Raw genomic sequence first — 18,849 nt, forward strand, 5'->3', positions numbered from 1 at the left:
TACTGAGGACAGATTTCTGTCCTACCACTCTTCATAAAGCCGAGATCGTTGGAGTGTTGCAGTGTTGATTGTCCTTCTGGGAAGTTTCTCCCATCTTCACACAGGTTCTCTGGAGCTCAGCCAGAATGACCATCAACTTCCATTTTGGTCATTTCTCTTACCATGACCCTTCTCCCATAATTGCTTAGTGTGTTTGGCTGTTCAGCTCTAGGAACAGTCATGGTTGTTCCAAACTTGCCAGGACAAAATTATTCTTTGTTAAGGAATGGGTCCACAAAGAACCACACAACCAGTACAGTGCCATAAAGAAGTGTGATTTTTACAGATATGTACACACATGAAGGTTCTTTTGTGTGTATGGTTCCCCAATGACATTGCTCTGATGTAACCATGCCATAAGGAAACCATTGTTTCTACATATTAGTAAGTTTTTTAAAGCACAAAGAAGCAACTTCATATACAAAACCCCTTCTGAGAAAGAAATGGTTTACTGTATTAGGAAGCAATGCTTCTACGAGGAACCGCACAACCCAGTAAATCATAAAGTGCCAGCAGGGTCGGCGCCACCTTTAAGGAGAATTAGATAGATAGATAGATAGATAGATAGATAGATAGATAGATAGATAGATAGATAGATAGATAGATAGATAGATAGATAGATAGATAGATAGATAGATACTAGGCAATCGCCTTGGGCGCAGGTCATACGGGAAGGAAAAACGCTGCTGAATGGGTTAGCTACTGAACGGTCGGTTGGTGCACTAACAAGCTTGGCCTAGGACACAAAATTACCTAGAACTGGCACTGAGTGCCAGAACCACCATTTTTAAGAGAGCAATTTGTCTCCTTTAATTTGAAGAGAAAAAAATTTAGATAAAATATTTAAATAGAAGAGAGAGATAAAGATTTAAGAAAATGGTAATCCAAACTCACCTATGCCGTCTCCAGCAGTTTTTCTTAACTAGCCGTTATGGCGCATAGCTCAGTGGGAAGTAGCTTATTAATTCAGTACCCGCAGTTCAAATCCCAACCGCGGTCCTTGTGTGAAGCCTGCAAGTTCTCCCTGTGCTGTCGTTGGACTTCCTCCTAGAGCTCCACTTTTACTCGCATGCGGTTCCGGAGTGGCCGTGTGTGGATGTGCGTGTCACAGGAACCCGGCGAAGGACTAGCGCACTCTACAGGGCAGCTTCTTACCTTGCACCCAGTGCTGTTAGACCGGCATTTAAAATGTTATATTTTCAGGAATTACGAACACAGCAGAGTGAAGGAAATAACTAATTTGTTTTTTAAATTGTATGTTTCTCAAATATTCTGAATTAGCCTATATCTTTTACCGAGGACAGGATTCAAACCCAAAAAAAAACGGGAGGTGTATTTAGCGATCGTAACCGCTGTGCTAGGATTTATATCCCTGCTCCTCTTTCCGCAATTTATTTTCAATTTGAGTATGGCTTTTATTGATCGTTTCTGTCACTAGCCAGCAGAATGTGGAAAACAGATTGTGGAACCGTGGTGGGAAGGGGAGCTGGATCAATCCACGGATGCCTTAATGACGACTGCTGTTCTATAAACTGCTCTCCTTTTTTCTCTGCAGGTTCTTTTTTCCCTCAATACAAGCCTCCAGAAGATTTATTTAAAGTCATTTTCTGGCTGGGCTACTTTAACAGCTGCATCAATCCCATTATCTACCCGTGTTTCAGCCAGGAGTTCAAGAGAGCTTTCAAGCGCATACTGAGAGGGCAGTGCAGAAGGAGGAGGAAAGAGCGCGAGCACCACTTCACGTACCGATCCAGCGTCAAGACGGCGATCTGCACTCTCGATTGCGAACCGCTGAAAGGCAACTTCCGATTCCGGTCAATACCTGGGAGCAACGAGCCTCGTTCGTATTCGCCAGATGACACCGATTGGAAGTTTTCATCGTCTCTTCAAGACTTGCATTCACTGAGCCGATAGCGCAGATTATCGACGACCCAGAGGGAATCGGACAGGAGCAAGCAAGCAAGAGCAGGATGCTTTTCCCAATTGCTAACCCTTTTCCTTATATAGCGCACTTCATATTATTCGGCCGGAAAAGAAAAGAAAAGGAAAAAATGAAGGGGACGAAAATACGTAACAGGGTCTTTTTATACAGTATATAGCCTATATTTAACAATGAAGCTGCTACAGAGTTCCAGACAGTGTTTAAGATCATGAAACTAAATTACCGTCACAGCTTGAACCAAGCCCAGCTGACAGTACTGGAATCTCACCTTCTCCCAAAACAACTTCAACACATATCTTCATCCTTCTTGTTTATCAGATTATGTGCTTTCATGTGTGTGTCTTTTACTAAACCGAAACAGTGCCAATCGTGCCACGGCCAGCCATGCCTGCACTAAAGTGCGGCCGACATAGAAGACTCGGTATAAAGACACATTTTGCTCACTCTCATTCAAAATCTAACGGTAACTTCTGAGACTGTCAAAAATTGTTTGATCTGTACCTCCGGAAAAACAGTCAAAATGATCTGATCTTGTTTTGTAGCAAATTAATATACTTACTACTGTACGTTGTTTTTGATGGTGTGTGATATGTCCTATAAATAAGGTGTTTGTGTGTATATAGACGAGTGAACGCCTTTCACTTGAGTTTAAGTTCGTGTTCTACACAGCTAAGAGATTCCACAACAGTGTTTAACAATTATTTATATTCCTTTATATTTTTCAAATGATTCTATGAAATATTTAGAAAAATGGTCGATGCCTGTTTTAGAATGGGTAGTATTTTTGAAACGTCCCAAAATACCTATGAGGAAATTACCAAATTCGTTAGTCTTCAGTTTATATAGCGCCTTTCACAAAACAATTTCACAAAGTGCTAAATATATTGGAGCAGGCAGTCTGTTGAACTCCTTCTGTTGATGTATACTGGGATTCTCGAATGGGCGGGATGGTGTAGGCTGTCACACCCCAACTCAAATCAAAGCAGAATTCAATTCAAGTCAAGTGGGTTTATTGTAATACTATCCATACACAGTATTACAGCATAGTCAGTATTGTTTTTTAGTTTTACTGTTTTTTATTACTGTCTTTTTCAAATTATTAATGTATTTTACTTACCTAGTATTTTTTTTAATTATTTATTTATCTATATTATAGTTCTTTACCTGCCTTGCACTTGTCTTGTGTTTATGTATATTTCCAGGCCATGTTCTCTTCCTTGCCACAAGATGACAGGAAGCTATAAACTGCGTTTGGTCAGGGTCACGGGTCAAAAATGGCTGAATAAAATATAAAATATAAATTCTCACACTCTTAAAAATGATATATTGGGATGTTCATTTTATGTATCAAATTTAGGTTACTTTAACTTAAAATAACGTTTTCTGGCATTACTTAATTTTCTAGTTACACTGACTTACATTTGTTAGATATCATACTAACACAATTAAGTTATGCTGAAAACAAATTAATCAGATTATTTTCTTTCCAAAGAAGAATAATTCGTCTCAGGAGATGATGTCATTACTTACTTATTTCATGTTAATCTTACTCAAAACTAGTACTTTATTAACACATACTATCCCCGTTTTTCCCATATACAGTTAAATTAAGCTGGTCAAACATAAACTATTCAAGTTTTATGTATATGACTATCCCATATTTGCATAAAGTATACACTTTGCATAGAGAACCGCAACTTTGTTGACAAAACATTCCGGGGGAATCTTCACACCTTTCTGTAGTTGGAAAACACGTTAAAAACGTTTTCATTTTTATACAAGTCGCCCACCCTACACTCTTAAAAATTAAAGTGCCAAAATGGTTCTTCAGAGCAATACCATAATGCGTTTTCTCACCACGGGAATTTTGTTTTCAACAACCAGTCACTTTCATGTGTCGCCTTCCCACAAAATTACACAAATGCAATTTTCTGCAAATTATGTGATGTGCAAAGAAGAGTGGTGCAGTGTGAAGTCAGGCCCATTCGGTAATTCACGGGGTGAGCGATTGCTGTGACTTTCTTCAAAGCGAATACCTTTTGTAAAAAGATGGTTGCTTCGATGAGGTGTGTTGTGCAACGTACCAGGAAGGAGGTATAAAGAGTCGTGCGGTGCGATCGGAAGTTCACGGGGACATTTTTGCTTTGATGGGTTGCATTCCGAACCGCACCTGGGAAGTGGCTATGAAGAGTGATGCACTGCGAAGTGTGGCGATTACTCTTCACTGATAACTTTTCCGAATTCCAAACTGCTAACATATTTGTAAGTTGGCGCCCATGCTTCAGGTCAACCAATCAGCACAATTCATCGCTCGAGCCCCACCCACTCTAATTCCTGGTTGAAAGAAAAGTACCCACCGGCGTGTATGTCCGGCCAGTTTAACATTTAATCATTGACATCTGCAGATATCGTCGGTTTTAAATAAGATATCAAGAGTTTGGTATTTGATATTTAACTTAAAAAAATGATATTAACACTTAGAATTACTGGCTGTACTCATCATTTTTTTGTTCTTTATTTCGCTTTATACAATTTCTTGTATTAGGAATTTGTTAGTTTTCCACATACCCCTTGGCGTCAGAGCTCATAGTCAGCCAATGTACAGCACCCCAGCAGGGCCCAGCAGAGTAGGCAGTAACAGGGATTCAAACTGGCAACCTTCTGGATACTGGCGCCAGATCCTTAGCCTCCGGGCCACCACCTTTCGGTGACATCAGAATGCCAAGATACGTCAACACAAGATTGAAGATTGTGACAGGAGGGGAAGATTCGTGAAGAGGTTTTGGGGCTCATTGGTACACCGAAAAAAGGGTGCTCATACGATATGTTGAAACTAGAAGAGTCTGACTTCAAGCACTGGTCATTGGGAATGTCAGAGTACATGAGTGAAGATCAGGAGAGCACACCATGACTGCCTCCTTATATAAATTAAGACTACTACATATAAAGTGACAAAGTCTTTGGGCTCACAAGAAGCTAACATGTTATTTCATTATTATTTTTTTGATTTATGAGAGTGAGAAAAAGAGATCTATAGAAAAGATCATTTTAACATTGTATATGGTGACCATATTGGTTTGGTACATTTTAAAATAAAACACAGTCATTGACTGGAAAATACTGGTGTGCAAGTAATGTTTCATTTAGGTCATTTTAGGCATGTCCTACCCAAACTTGGTAACTACTGTTGGTTAATACATTATCACCTGTCCCCTGCCCTTGACTGAACAGTAGTCCACCTTACTTTGTAGTTACTGCATGCTTGTTAGTGGGCAGCAGCTGGTAAAGATGATGCAAAAATGTATCTTGGGTAGTGAGAAAAGCAATGGACAGAAAAGTCAACTAGAAAACACACAAAAGAGTGTACTGTTCCTGGCTCACAATTTCTCTTCATTTATCACTGAGTGCAAAAGTCCGTTGGCAGACATTGATTCCCAGGGAAGAACCAACTTGACCAGAACATCCAACAAACCAGCTAATCACAGCAAAGAATGCCACAGAGGCACCTATGGCTGAATCTGTAAAAGTTGAGAATTCAGTACAAGGTAGTAGGAATAATTCTAACATGAATGATTTTTGTCCCTGTGGTTTGGCGAGAGTTAATAACCGACATCATCAGAATAGATAAAGTGAAAAACAAACTCTTGCAAATCAAAGATTTTACATTACTGAAAGCTGATGGGTGGCATTTCACACTGGCTAATAATTTTCATAAGGTGGGCTCCCAGACCCTGGTTAGTTCATGCCAGGACTAAAGAAGTTGTTTGCTTGGAATGTCGTCTTTACTTAGAGTTTTTATAAAAACTTGTAAGGTAAGCCCAAGCTTCAAATACAGTGGATTCAGAAAGAATTCAGACCTCTTCACTTTCTGCACACTTTATACTGTTGTACAGTGGATTTCATTTTAAATTGATTAATTTGCCAATTTTGCCCATCATTCTACACGTAATATCCCAAAATGATAAACTGAAGTTGTTTTGATCAATTTCTGCATATTTCTCAACAATAGAAAACTGAAAACTCAAATCTTTATAAGTGCTCAGGCAATTCATTTTGTACTTTCCAGAAGCCTTTGGCAGGCAATTCCAGCATCGGGTCTTCTTGGGTAAATCTCTACCTGTTTTGCACACCTGAATTTGGACCCGTTCATCCCATTCTTCCTGGAGGATCCTGTCAAAGTCTGTTAGATGTGGTCCTGAATCCTGTAAACTGGCATCTTCAGTTCTCTCCACAGATCCTCCATGGGGCTTCAGTCTTAAGGCTTTAGTTGGGCCTCTCAAGGACAGTCAGAGACTTGTTTCAAAGCCACTCAAGCAGTGTCTTGGCTGTATGCTTCAGGTCTCTGTCATTCTGAAAGGTGAACCATTGCCACAGTCTGACATCACTTGTACTCTGTAGCAGGTTCTCCTCAAGGACCTCTCTGTCCTTCCCTTAATTCTGACAAGTCTCCCTGTCCCTATTGCTGAGATGCTGTCACTACATTGCTTGTCCTTAAGGATGGCAGGCAGGCAGGCAGGCAATGAGCAGTGTCTTGTCAAAGTGCTTGGAGTTCTGCTCAAAGAGTTCAATTTTTGTCTCATCAGACCAGTGAATCTTTATTCTCATGCTTTCAGAGTCCAAGAAGGCCTTTTCACTCTAAGTGGCTATAATCTAGCCACTCTGCCATAAAGGCTTGTTTGATGGAGTGCTGCTGAGATGGTAGTCCTTCCAACAGTCTCTTTGATCTCAACAGAAGACTTATGAAGCTCTTAGGGTGACCATTTGGTTCCTGGGCACCTCCCTGACACAAGGCCCTTCTTAACTGGTTACTCAATTTGGCTGGACGGCCAACTCTAGGAAGAGTCCTGGTGGTTCAATTTTTTTTCCATTTCACTGGAAGAAAGTTCTTCCAACTACTGAGACTGTTGTGCTCCTGGGAACATTCAAAGCTTTACAAATGGTTTTATCTCTTTCCCTGACCTACGCCTTACCACAATTTGATCACGGAGGTCTACAGAGAGTTCTTTGGACTTCGTGGCTTAGTTTTTGTACTGACATGCATTGTGAATTATAGAACCTTATATACACAGGTGTGTGCCTTTCTGAATGATGTCCAGTCGATTCAGTTTCCTACCAATCAAGTTCTAGATGCATCTCAAGGAGAATTAAAGTAAATAGGATGCACCCAAGCACACTTTAGAGTGGCACAGTAAAGGGGCTGAATACTTATATGAATGTGAGATTTCAGGTTTTGATTTTTAATATATTTACAAACCTTCCTGAAACTATGTTTTTCAATTTGTCATTTTCGGTTATTGAGTGTAGATTGATGGGCAAAAAGGTCAAATTTATCTCTTTAAAATTAAACCTACAACACAAAAAAGTGTGCAGAAGGTCAAGGGGTCTAAATATCTTCTAAATTCAATGTATATGGGATTTAGGTGTAGGTGTGTCAAATGATGTCATTTCTTCTCTTCCTTCTTCAGTCACTCTGTAGTGCCAATACAAGGTATTCACCACCTTGGACGTTTCACATTTTATTTTAATACAACATTCAATCACAGTGAACACCTGAGTACACACACACTCAAGGCTGTCATGGCTGCCCAATGTTTAAATGTTGACCTGAAGAAGCTGAATACTTATGAGATCAATTATTTTGTGCTTAGATTTGTAATTGATTTAGAACACTCTGAAAGGATCTCTTTTCATTTTGACATTAAAGAGTCTATTTCTGTTGATCAATGTCAAAAAAGCAAATTAAAACCATTGTGATTCAATGTTGTAAAGCAATAATATATAAATTACCTATACTTGTATGTCTGGGGTCATTTCTGGTTCAGTTTCAGCAAATGGAAAGATGACTATTGTCCTGTAGAATTCCCCAATACCAAGCAGAATCTGTTTTTCCTTTAGTGATGAGAAGTCACAGGTGACCCAATGTATCCAAACCCCACCAATCGATGACTGGACCACCATCAACCACTGGGTATGAGAATTTTCAGGGTTTGGTTTTCACAGTGTTTCCCAAACTTGGTCCTGGGGAACCCCTGTGGCTGCAGGTTTTTGTTCCAACCGGATTCCTAATCAGTGACACCACCTGATAGCACTGAGCTCATTTAATTATCTGGCATTATTTTTTCTTTTATTCAACATTCAGAAAAGCATAGCAGCATGATTTTTATATTTATAAGACATTTAGAAATATTTCTGCTTTTGCTATAGATTTGAATGCTTAACTCTCTTTTGTTGATTTCATTATACTTTGCCCTTTCTCTGTGCAGTTTTTCCCCCTTCGTTGTATCTTAATAATGACTAAAACGAGCAGATCAGACACCCAGGCAAACAACACGGAATAATCAAAGGCTGCAACTACTTTAGAGTCAGACCCACTAATTAGTAAATAACGGATTAATTAAACAATTAGAATACCTAGGAAAGTATAATTAAAATCAAGATGAAAATACTGTTAAAAAGAAAAAATATACATTATTCCTACATAACTGCTTGGTAGGTACATTTTAATATTTTTTTTAGCAAACTTAGTTTTCTAATTTCTATATTGTTCCCTAAACACAGAACTTGGGAAATATCAGTTCACTTAATTAGCCCAGGAGTTCAATTAAAAACAGAAGCTGGTTGGAACAAAAACCTGCAGCCACAGGGGTTCCCCAGGACCAAGTTTGGGAAACACTGCATCTAAGGTAAACCGAGTCGTAAATAAACTCTTATGATTTTGTACTATCCGCAATCGCCACTAGATGTCACCCTTCGCTCACACATTTTCGGAGCCCAACTACAAATCCAAAATGGTAAGGATTCCCGTGGCTGAATAAACAACTCTGTAGGAGAAACTCACACATAAGACACTTTTGAGTCAACTTAAATGAGTGTTTTTGTATATATGACATCTGATGTTGTGTGTCAAGTATGGTGTTTGCATTCAATGTCTGCTGTTGGTATGCTAATTTAATTCCCTGAATGAACATGTAGAAAAATGTGTGCGTATCTGTGCACTGGGGGCAATGCAGCTATGCATTTAGTTAGATGACGTTGCCATTGCTGGACAAATATCTAGACCTCAGTTTCTGGTATACCCTTAAGTTCCTTTGTCACGCTACGCTGGATGTGAGAAATGGTTAGTAACCTTTCACCTTTCATTGATATTTTTATTTTTGGGAACACCCAGAATTCACAAGGGTAAAAGCCTAAAGCCGCATAAAGAGGGCACGCAAACCTCACCGTATAGCGCATGCGCAATGAGCGACTTAAACACATACTTGTTGCGACCTTTTCAATCGGCGCTTTGATAGTCACCTAGTCAATAGTAAAAGAATTTGGTCAGTGTCGCATAGCAAATAATGCCATGACAGAGGACGTGAGACTATGCTAATAGACGATAAGTTGTGTCTGCTTGCTATTACTGACATTAAGAGGAAGAAAAGAAGAAGGTGGAGTGTCAGACCTACTGACCGAAAGTGGTTAAGTAAGGGCGAGTGTAATATTCTTGTGAGTTGGGGACCTACATGATGAACAAATGTATTTCAAATGTTTTTGCATGTCTTCCTTGCGTTTTGATTACCTTTTGCGTCATATTCAGTTAATCGTTTATCATTCTGGTGCCCACGTAACTAGCCTCTCCTTGAAATTTACCATTTGTAATACACGGCCGCCACCTGCGCTGCACCCCATAGGTTAGAAAAATTTGTGCGCGGGGCGTGTCTATAAAACTGACGTCATTTTCGCCGCAAAGCCCTCGTGCCTACCGCGGATGCGACTGCTTTAGTTTTTCAGCCAGGACGTCCCGAACGCTAAACACATCATGGTTTGGGGCACTGTCATGATGGATGATTCATTTCTGGCATCATCGTTAATATACCCCCCCCCCCCCCCCCCCCCCCCCCCCCACACACACACACACACTCACACACACACACACACACACACACACTCTCTTAGACCTCTAATGTCATTTAAAGACGCTTGACGTTTTCATACGTAGCATCGCCGGCAGTTGGAAGGATGCCGGTTCGAATCCGTAAACGCAAGAAGCGACTCTAATCTGTTGGGCCATTGAGCATAAACCCTTAACCTGAAATTGCTCCGTCCTGGGTATGATCTGCATCCAGCCCTGCAAGCAGGTCCTACAATTTACAGGGAAAACTTGGGGGTTGGTGGCAGGATTGGCCCTTCAGCCACCGTAAAAAAGACTTAATCGATTACTTTTTGCTCCAGATATCCATCCATCCATCCATTATCCAACCTGCTGAATCCAAACACAGGGTCACGGGGGTCTGCTGGAGCCAATCCCAGCCAACACAGGGCACAAGGCAGGGAACCAATACACACACCAAGCACACACTAGGGCCAATTTAGAATCGCCAATCCACCTAACCTGCATGTCTTTGGACTGTGGGAGGAAACCGGAGCGCCCGGAGGAAACCCACGCAGACACGGGGAGAACATGCAAACTCCACACAGGGAGGACCCGGGAGGTGAACCCAGGTCCCCAGGTCTCCCAACTGCGAGGCAGCAGTGCTACTCACTGCGCCACCGTGCCGCCCTGCTCCAGATATGTTTTCATTTATTCTACTCTGCTGCTGTAAAACATTCAGTCAATTCGTTCATTTAGGTGTGTGAGATGATCCTCAGCTTCTGCTTCTGCGGTTCAGTTCCAGACCTCTCCATTTAAGTATGCCCATGTTAATATTGGCCTGCTGATGTGAATCAACATTACACTTTCTCAATAACTGTCCTGCTTCTTCTCTTTCTCCTAGTCTTGCTTTCTTTCCGCTTTTTACTTATATATATGAATGGAAGAGAAGGTCTGTGATACGGTTTGCATATTTGCAGTTGGAGATCCACAAAGGGAGAAAAAACGAATCACGTATCATAAAATAGTTTTATTCCTGAGCTTTCAACCCCTATCAGGGGTCTTCATCAGAGGATAATGCTTAGACTTACAAGAATCAAAGGCAATATATAGCAGCACATTCAGGGGGGGGTGGGTGGAGGTGACTAAGTCCGTATGATCAAAAAGGGGGGGGGGGGGGTTATCGTTAAATTAAAGTGCATATGTCCTTCTTAAGTTGGCATATGCTGGGTTTATGTCCAAGTGTCTGTTGATGGCATTTTCATCTGATAGCCAAGACTCGGCCAACTCTCTGGCGCTTTTTGTACTGGCCTTACATTTTACTTTCACGTTGTCCCAGTTGAATGTGTGTCCTGTCGATTTAGTATGTGCATATATCAAAGATAGTGCGTCCTTTCTTCTGACAGCGTTGCGATGTTCCTGTACACGTGTTGAAATTCTTTTTGACGTTTGTCCTATGTATACAGCTGAGCAAGAATTGCATGGAATACTATAAACTGCGTTTCGTGTTTCGGCTGTCGATTTCTTGTTTTTAGCATTAAACAGGACCATGCGCAGATTGTTGGTGGGTTTATGTGCTATTTTGATGCCCCACCTGGTCAGGGTGCATGCCGTGCCTTCTGACACATTATGGTGGTACGGGAGTGAATGCCAGGTGGGGTGGGGGTTCTGATTTACGTCGCTTGTATGCTGATTCCTTTGGCGCCTGCTGTGTAGACTCCGATTAATGAATGTTTTTGAGTATCCGTTCGAAGTGAAAAGTTGAAACAGATAGCGTCTCTCATTAATTTTTGTTTCCTTGGTATTACAATGCGTGTGGACCCGTTTAAATAGGGTTTTCACGCAGCTCCGTTTATGAGATACCGGGTGATTGCTGGCGAAGTGTAGAATCTTGTCTGCGTGGCATTGTTTGCGGTAAACACTTGTGGTCAGGGTGGCGTCACTATTTCTTTTGATGTAAATGTCCAGGAAATTGATGTGTCGATTATTTTCTTTTTCCATTGTGAACTGGATTGCAGGGAATATTGTGTTAATATGATTGAAGAATTCATTCAGCTGGCTCTTTCTTAATATGACGAATGTGTCGTCTACATAGCGTATCCAAATTTTGGGTGTAATCTGGGATAGAGCTATGTTTTCAAATCGTTGCATTACCAGTTCAGCTAGGAGTCCCGATAACGGTGATCCCATCGGCATGCCTTCTTTCTGTGTGTAATACTTGCCGTTGAAATGAAAGTGCGTTTTTTGGCAAAGAGATATTAGGTGCATTAAGTCTTTGATGGACAGTTTGGTTCTTGTCTCTATGGTGGGGTCACTATCCAGTTTCATTAATAATGTTTCTGTGGCCAGTTGGGTCGGGATCATGGTGTATAGCGATATAACATCAAACGAGACCATGATCTCGTCCTCGGCGATGGATACGTCATTCAAGCGCTGTAATGCCGACTCAGCGCTGTTGACAGAATAATCCGAGTCGTCCGTTAAATGTTTAAGTAGTTGGAAAAGTCTTTTTGACAAGTTGTATGATGGTCCGCCTATTAGGCTAACCACTGGTCTGTATTTTAGTGGTGTTTTGTGTATTTTTGGGAGTCCATAAAATTCCGGGCAGTTAGCATCATTGGATTTCATTTTGTGAAAGTTCTGTACATCTAGGCGGTTACCATTTCGGAGTTTTGTCAGAGTATAGTTTATTTTATTCTGTGTGGTTTTTGTTGGGTCGTTATTTAGCTGTTGATAAGTATTAGTGTCCGAAGTGATAAGTATTAGTGTCCACAGTTCACAATGGAAAAAGAAAATAATCGACACATCAATTTCCTGGACATTTACATCAAAAGAAATAGTGACGCCACCCTGACCACAAGTGTTTACCGCAAACAATGCCACGCAGACAAGATTCTACACTTCGCCAGCAATCACCCGGTATCTCATAAACGGAGCTGCGTGAAAACCCTATTTAAACGGGTCCACACGCATTGTAATACCAAGGAAACAAAAATTAATGAGAGACGCTATCTGTTTCAACTTTTCACCTCGAACGGATACTCAAAATCATTCATTAATCGGAGTCTACACAGCAGGCGCCAAAGGAATCAGCATACAAGCGACGTAAATCAGAACCCCCACCCCACCTGGCATTCACTCCCATACCACCATAATGTGTCAGAAGGCACGGCATGCACCCTGACCAAGTGGGGCATCAAAATAGCACATAAACCCACCAACAATCTGCGCATGGTCCTGTTTAATGCTAAAAACAAGAACTCGACAGCCGAAACACGAAACGCAGTTTATAGTATTCCATGCAATTCTTGCTCAGCTGTATACATAGGACAAACGTCAAAAAGAATTTCAACACGTGTACAGGAACATCGCAACGCTGTCAGAAGAAAGGACGCACTATCTTTGATATATGCACATACTAAATCGACAGGACACACATTCAACTGGGACAACGTGAAAGTAAAATGTAAGGCCAGTACAAAAAGCGCCAGAGAGTTGGCCGAGTCTTGGCTATCAGATGAAAATGCCATCAACAGACACTTGGACATAAACCCAGCATATGCCAACTTAAGAAGGACATATGCACTTTAATTTAACGATAACCCCCCCCCCCCCCTTTTTGATCATACGGACTTAGTCACCTCCACCCACCCACCCCCCCCCACCCCCCCCTGAATGTGTTGCTATATATTGCCTTTGATTCTTGTAAGTCTAAGCATTATCCTCTGATGAAGACCCCTGATAGGGGTTGAAAGCTCAGGAATAAAACTATTTTATGATACGTGATTCGTTTTTTCTCCCTTTGTGGATCTCCAACTGCAAATATATATATATATATATATATATATATATATATATATATATATATATATATATATATATATATATAATTTATTTATTTATATATAAAATCCAACGTCTGTCTGTCTGTATGTCTGTCCACTTTTCACGAGAGAACTACTTAACGGATTTAGATCGGATTTTTTTCTATAATTTGCTCGAACATTCCAGTTGATTTTGTGACATCTCTCATCGCGCAAAGAATCATAAGTCGTTTGCAGGAGTGATACTGTATATTCGAACTAATCGGAGGGAGAGGCTGCGGGCCGAGGGGAGGGGGACGCGTGACGTCAGGAGCAGGGAGGCGGGCAGGGTCCTCCTCACTGTTCTGTTTCACTAATACGCGGATGAAACCGCAGGGGATGGTTAGTGAGTTATAAAAACGATATTTAAAAAGTAACGTTCATCACAAACACTCGCACAATGGAGATTGTGTCCCCAGTGTGGGAGTCTCGATTAGGTCATTGTAGCCTGTCAGTGCTGTGCTTCAAGGATAGGTTCCCACAGATTTATAATTACAATATGTTCCTATGTAAATGAACATCCTTGGCGGCACTAAAGACAATTCTCTGCCTTTCAGTTTGGAATTTTTAAGTCAAACTTATTTCTTCACAAACACAGTATATATGGGTTTGACACACAAAATTGTGTTCTAAAGTTAAGCTTGTGCTCATGAGGACCACCTTCCAGGCTCTGAAGAGGTAAGCAGTTCCACCCCAAGACAAGAGGGGGCCCTGATGCTAACAGTGTCTTTTCTTTTCCCAATAGTATCAAAAAAACTTACAAAGTGAACGCCTAGCCCCGTTCACAACATCCTAAAGCGGCTCTATCCCTATAAAACAGAGCCACTCCCAGAAGGTGTTGTCACATATTGAGGGCATTCGAGGAGAACAGCACTCCAAGTCATTAACTTTATATACGTTTGAAGGCTGACTGAAGCAGCTTTATGTTCTAAGTTGCGAACCCAAATGCCTGTTATTTTTGTTCTGAGTAAAAGAGATGACCCAGCTGGTACCCCAACTTTTTGTCTACGTACTCTCGTTTACTTTTCCGGCCACATTACAACAGTTTATATAAATTAAAAAATATATGTTCTCCACACAGGAGTCTTATAATGGTGGCTGTGCGGCATGGGGCACCAGTTAGAAAACAGAAGCCTAAAAACTTGCAGATGAAACTGCAAATGTTTTGCTGTGTGTTTAATCACAAAACACAGATCAATAATCAGTCGTTGTTTTGGTTAAACAATGTATTTGGCAAGTTTTTATTTTTTATGTTGTGAACAAAAGAGGATACCCCAGAGTCCCAGACTCCTGAGACAAGTGCACAGACACAGTCAGGGGTTCCGATCAAGTGAAATTTTATCATATTAAAGTGTCTTTCATGGGTTCTTACTTCTAGCAGTCAAGCAACCAATATGTAGTAATGAATTTCCACCACTCTCCTCCAGGCAAGCCAAGTCCTCCACCTCCAAACCCCAACTTGCCTGGTTGAGGCGGAGTGGCCTTCTTTATACCAAACCTTGCGAAAGCTGCCACATTGCACCTAGGAAGCACTTCCAGGTCAGATGGAAGCCTCACAAAGTAGGGATAGCCATTCCATGCAGCACATCCTAGCGGAAACAATGGGACTACAACTCCCAGTGTTCCTGCTATTGTGGATCTGGGTACACGAGCCCAGGAATGTTGCCACACAGTACCTCAGTGGTGCATGCAGTTTTTGTGTGTTATCTCCCCAAGTTGATTCACTACTGTGGCCTCCTGGCCATGCAAGAATCTTCTGTTGAGTCCCAGCAGAATGCCATTCCGTCCAAGTTGACCTGGTGTGTCCAGCTCCTGGCTGAGATATGACATGCCCTGCCCCTGAATTTTCACTGCCATGGCCTCCTGGCCAAGCGACAAATCAGGGTCCATTCTGGCCAGAACACCAACCCATCCTGGCCCTTCACTACAATGTATTTTGCTAAATGACATGTTTGGTATGTTTTTAAGCTTTCCCTCCATGCCCCAGAGCCTCCATTATAAAATGCCAGTACGGGTAAGATATATGTTTTTAAATTTTTACAAAACACTTGACTGTTTAGAATATGCGAGAAACCTCAGGCAACGATGAAGACAATGTGTCCACGTGGACTTAATGCCACTCCATGTGCTACCAAAATCACCCTTTACGTTTGTTACATTCAATTTCATAAAAAGAGATGATGTTCTAATAATGCAATAATGGAAAAGGCATTACCTTCTGGCCCTTTGAGTTTCAAATTCTTGAAGTTTTTAGAAGAGGGCAGTCGATGAAGATGGGGGCTAAAATAAAATTTTATCTACATTCAGAGAATACTTTGCCTTGATATTTCAGTGTTTTTGAAGTTTATTAAAAAAATACAATTGACCTTAAACATTGCACTGCTCCCAGGACACACAGTGTGAGAAAAATACAGGTTTCAACAGAAAGCTGTCAACAGCTCACTTCAACATGCTGGAGTATCTGTAGAGGCGCAAATTGAACACCAGAACATTCAAACACTCCTGTAGAGCAAATCCAAAGGTGACATGCACTCTAATGTAACATGTGAAAAGAAGCATCACTGAACTGATTTACACAGTACTGGCAGATGGGTGACATGGCGACATATTGGTGAAGACTTCATTACCACTGCAGGGGCCCAAGTTCATTATCCAGCACATTGACTATATATGCAGGGTGGGCCTTGACCATCAATGTCATGAGGTCTTTCTTCCAGTACTTAAATGTCATTATAAGGACAGGCATGTTAGGTTAGCAGATGTCTCTGAGCTGGCCTGGTAGATGTGCACACTATCTACAATTCCCTGCTGTCCCATTCAGTGTTTGTTACTGCCTTGCACCACACTGTTAAAAATGGTATTTCTTTAGGACATTAGAAAAACTTTTGATGTGAACAGGCCGTTCAGCCCAACATTTGCCAGTCCTATTCTTCTGATTCTTCCAAAATAATATCAAGTCAAGTTTTGAAGGTCCCTAAAGTCCTACTGTCTACCACATTATTTGGTAATTTATTCCATGTGTCCATAGTTCTCTGTGTGAAGAAAAATGTTCTAACATTGTTGAGCTCATTTTAAAGTAATAGCCATGATCCATGTTACTAAATCCTTTCATAATTTTAAAAACTTCAGTCATGTCACCTCTTAATTTCTGTTGCTTAACCTGAAAATGATTTAACTCTTTCAATCTTTCCTCATAACATCCCCTGCAGCCATAGATTCAGCCTTGTCCCTCTTCTTTATACTTATTATAGCACTGCCACTGTGGGGAATGCTATTCACTCGACTCAATTGTGTAGTAATCTACATCTTGCCGTTCATCCTTTCAGATATACGTACAAAACCAGCAACAGTTGTAATTTAGACATGAACAAACACAACAGGTAGCAGTAAGGAGATTGTGGTTTTGCATCCTGGGTCCTCCCTGCATGGAGAGCACTTTGAATAGTAAAATGTAAAGAATTATTATTATTATTTATATTTCTTCTATAAATAAAACATTCTATAATTATAAAGTATACCTTAATGGAAACGCAAGTAACTCTGCCTTAATGTGTTACACCATGCTGCCTGCTGCACACCAGCCATTTTTTCTTTTATCTTCAGTACTCCCGCTGCATCCATATCCACTGTATGCAAATTTGAATGGCTCTGCCTTTGTTACAGACACATTCTTTAAAATCAAGGTGCCAATGTGGTTCTTCAGAGCGATACCATAGGGGAATCATTTTTGGTTCCCAAAACAACCATCATCATGATGGTTCAAGAAAGAATTTGTATTATTTAGACTGGGGGGCTTTGCCCCCTGCTCGCTTCGCTCGCCAACCCCCGTGTTTGGTTTTCCAGATACACACTTTTAAGATTTTTTTTTCTTTGAATTGTTGCTATTCCATTAGTTTCACTTTTATTTCAGAACTTCTGTAAAAACAATATTTGGAATCTTTCGTGTCCCAATATGCTGAATCTTTTAAATGAGGTCAGTGAGACATGTGTTTAATGACTTTGTACCATAATTCAGGATAGATTTCTCTGTTTGGAATTTCAGCACAGACAAAGCGATCTACATCATCAGCAGTTAATAATTTTTTTTGCAAAGTAAACAATAAATGCATTTGAGGTAAATCACATTTTTGAAATTCTCTGACTTAAACTTCAAAGCCTTACAATATTTATATACTTCTGACATATCACCTGTGTCCATATATTCGATCTCTATTCGCCTTTTAGTTATTTCTCAGAGTAATAATTTCTCTTTTTTTGCGCTAATGCGATGCTTACTTTTTTTTTTGACACTGTCGTTTTTTTCTGCTTTCATATTCTGTATCTTGCTCTGCATGTGTTTCGTACCTACGTTTTTTTTGAGTCTTTTGAATTCCAGTTTCCATTATCTCTAACCTGCTCTGCATATGATTGGCCCCTTTGTTTTGTAACCTCTTTATGACGTTTTACTTTGTTTTCTACTCTGTTTTTTATTTCTGACCTCACTTTGTCCTGCTTTTTTTCAGTGACAACTGGTCCATGGTGATTATTTTCCCTTTTTCGAGTAATAATTTCTGTTTGTTTGTGCTAATGCGATCTTTACTTTCTTTTTTATACTTTCTAATTTTCCTACTTTCATATTCTTTATCTTTCTCCACATGTGTATCGTGCAAACATTTTTTTTTTTTGAGCCTTTCGAATTCCACTGCTTTCATAATCTCTAACCTTCTGTGCATGTGTATAGTGCCAACGTTTGTGACGTCTTTATGAAGTTCTACTTTGTCTTTTACTCTGTCTTTTAATTCTGAGCCCGACTGGACATGCTTTGTTTCAATTCCATTTGTTACGGGTTGATAATTACTTGCCTTATTTTCTGAATTTTCACCTAGATTATTTTTTCTTTTTTGCACTTTTTTCTCTCCAATGCTTTTGAGTCTCTTTTCTCCGTGCTGCTTTCTTCTTTGCTTAGTCGTCGACGTTTCATTTATAAAGTATTGTCCTTATACGCTTTATATGCACTGAGACCCTGGATCTGTGTGTGCTCAAATCCTTCACATGACTGAATATTTTGCTGCCCGTTGTCTTATTTGATATTGATTGTAAGTAGGGTGTGTCTTGCAAGAATCTCATGTTCTACGTCATCGCGAGACGGTCTTGGGTCAACCTCTTGGCACAAT

General features: G+C 40.5%; 1 protein-coding gene across 1 annotated transcript in view; it reads left to right on the top strand.

Moving 5' to 3' along the window:
• Nucleotides 1–2,437, top strand: part of LOC114645157 (alpha-1A adrenergic receptor-like) — a 39,141-nt gene extending 36,704 nt beyond the window's left edge. The window contains exon 2 of the mRNA XM_028793051.2: nt 1,595–2,437. Coding sequence (XP_028648884.1) covers nt 1,595–1,953 — 359 coding nt within the window. The 3' untranslated portion in view covers nt 1,954–2,437. The remainder of the gene's footprint in view (nt 1–1,594) is intronic.
• Nucleotides 2,438–18,849: the final 16,412 nt, after the last annotated feature.

This window comes from Erpetoichthys calabaricus, chromosome 2 (genome assembly GCF_900747795.2).
Source record: "Erpetoichthys calabaricus chromosome 2, fErpCal1.3, whole genome shotgun sequence".
NCBI lineage: Eukaryota > Metazoa > Chordata > Cladistia > Polypteriformes > Polypteridae > Erpetoichthys > Erpetoichthys calabaricus.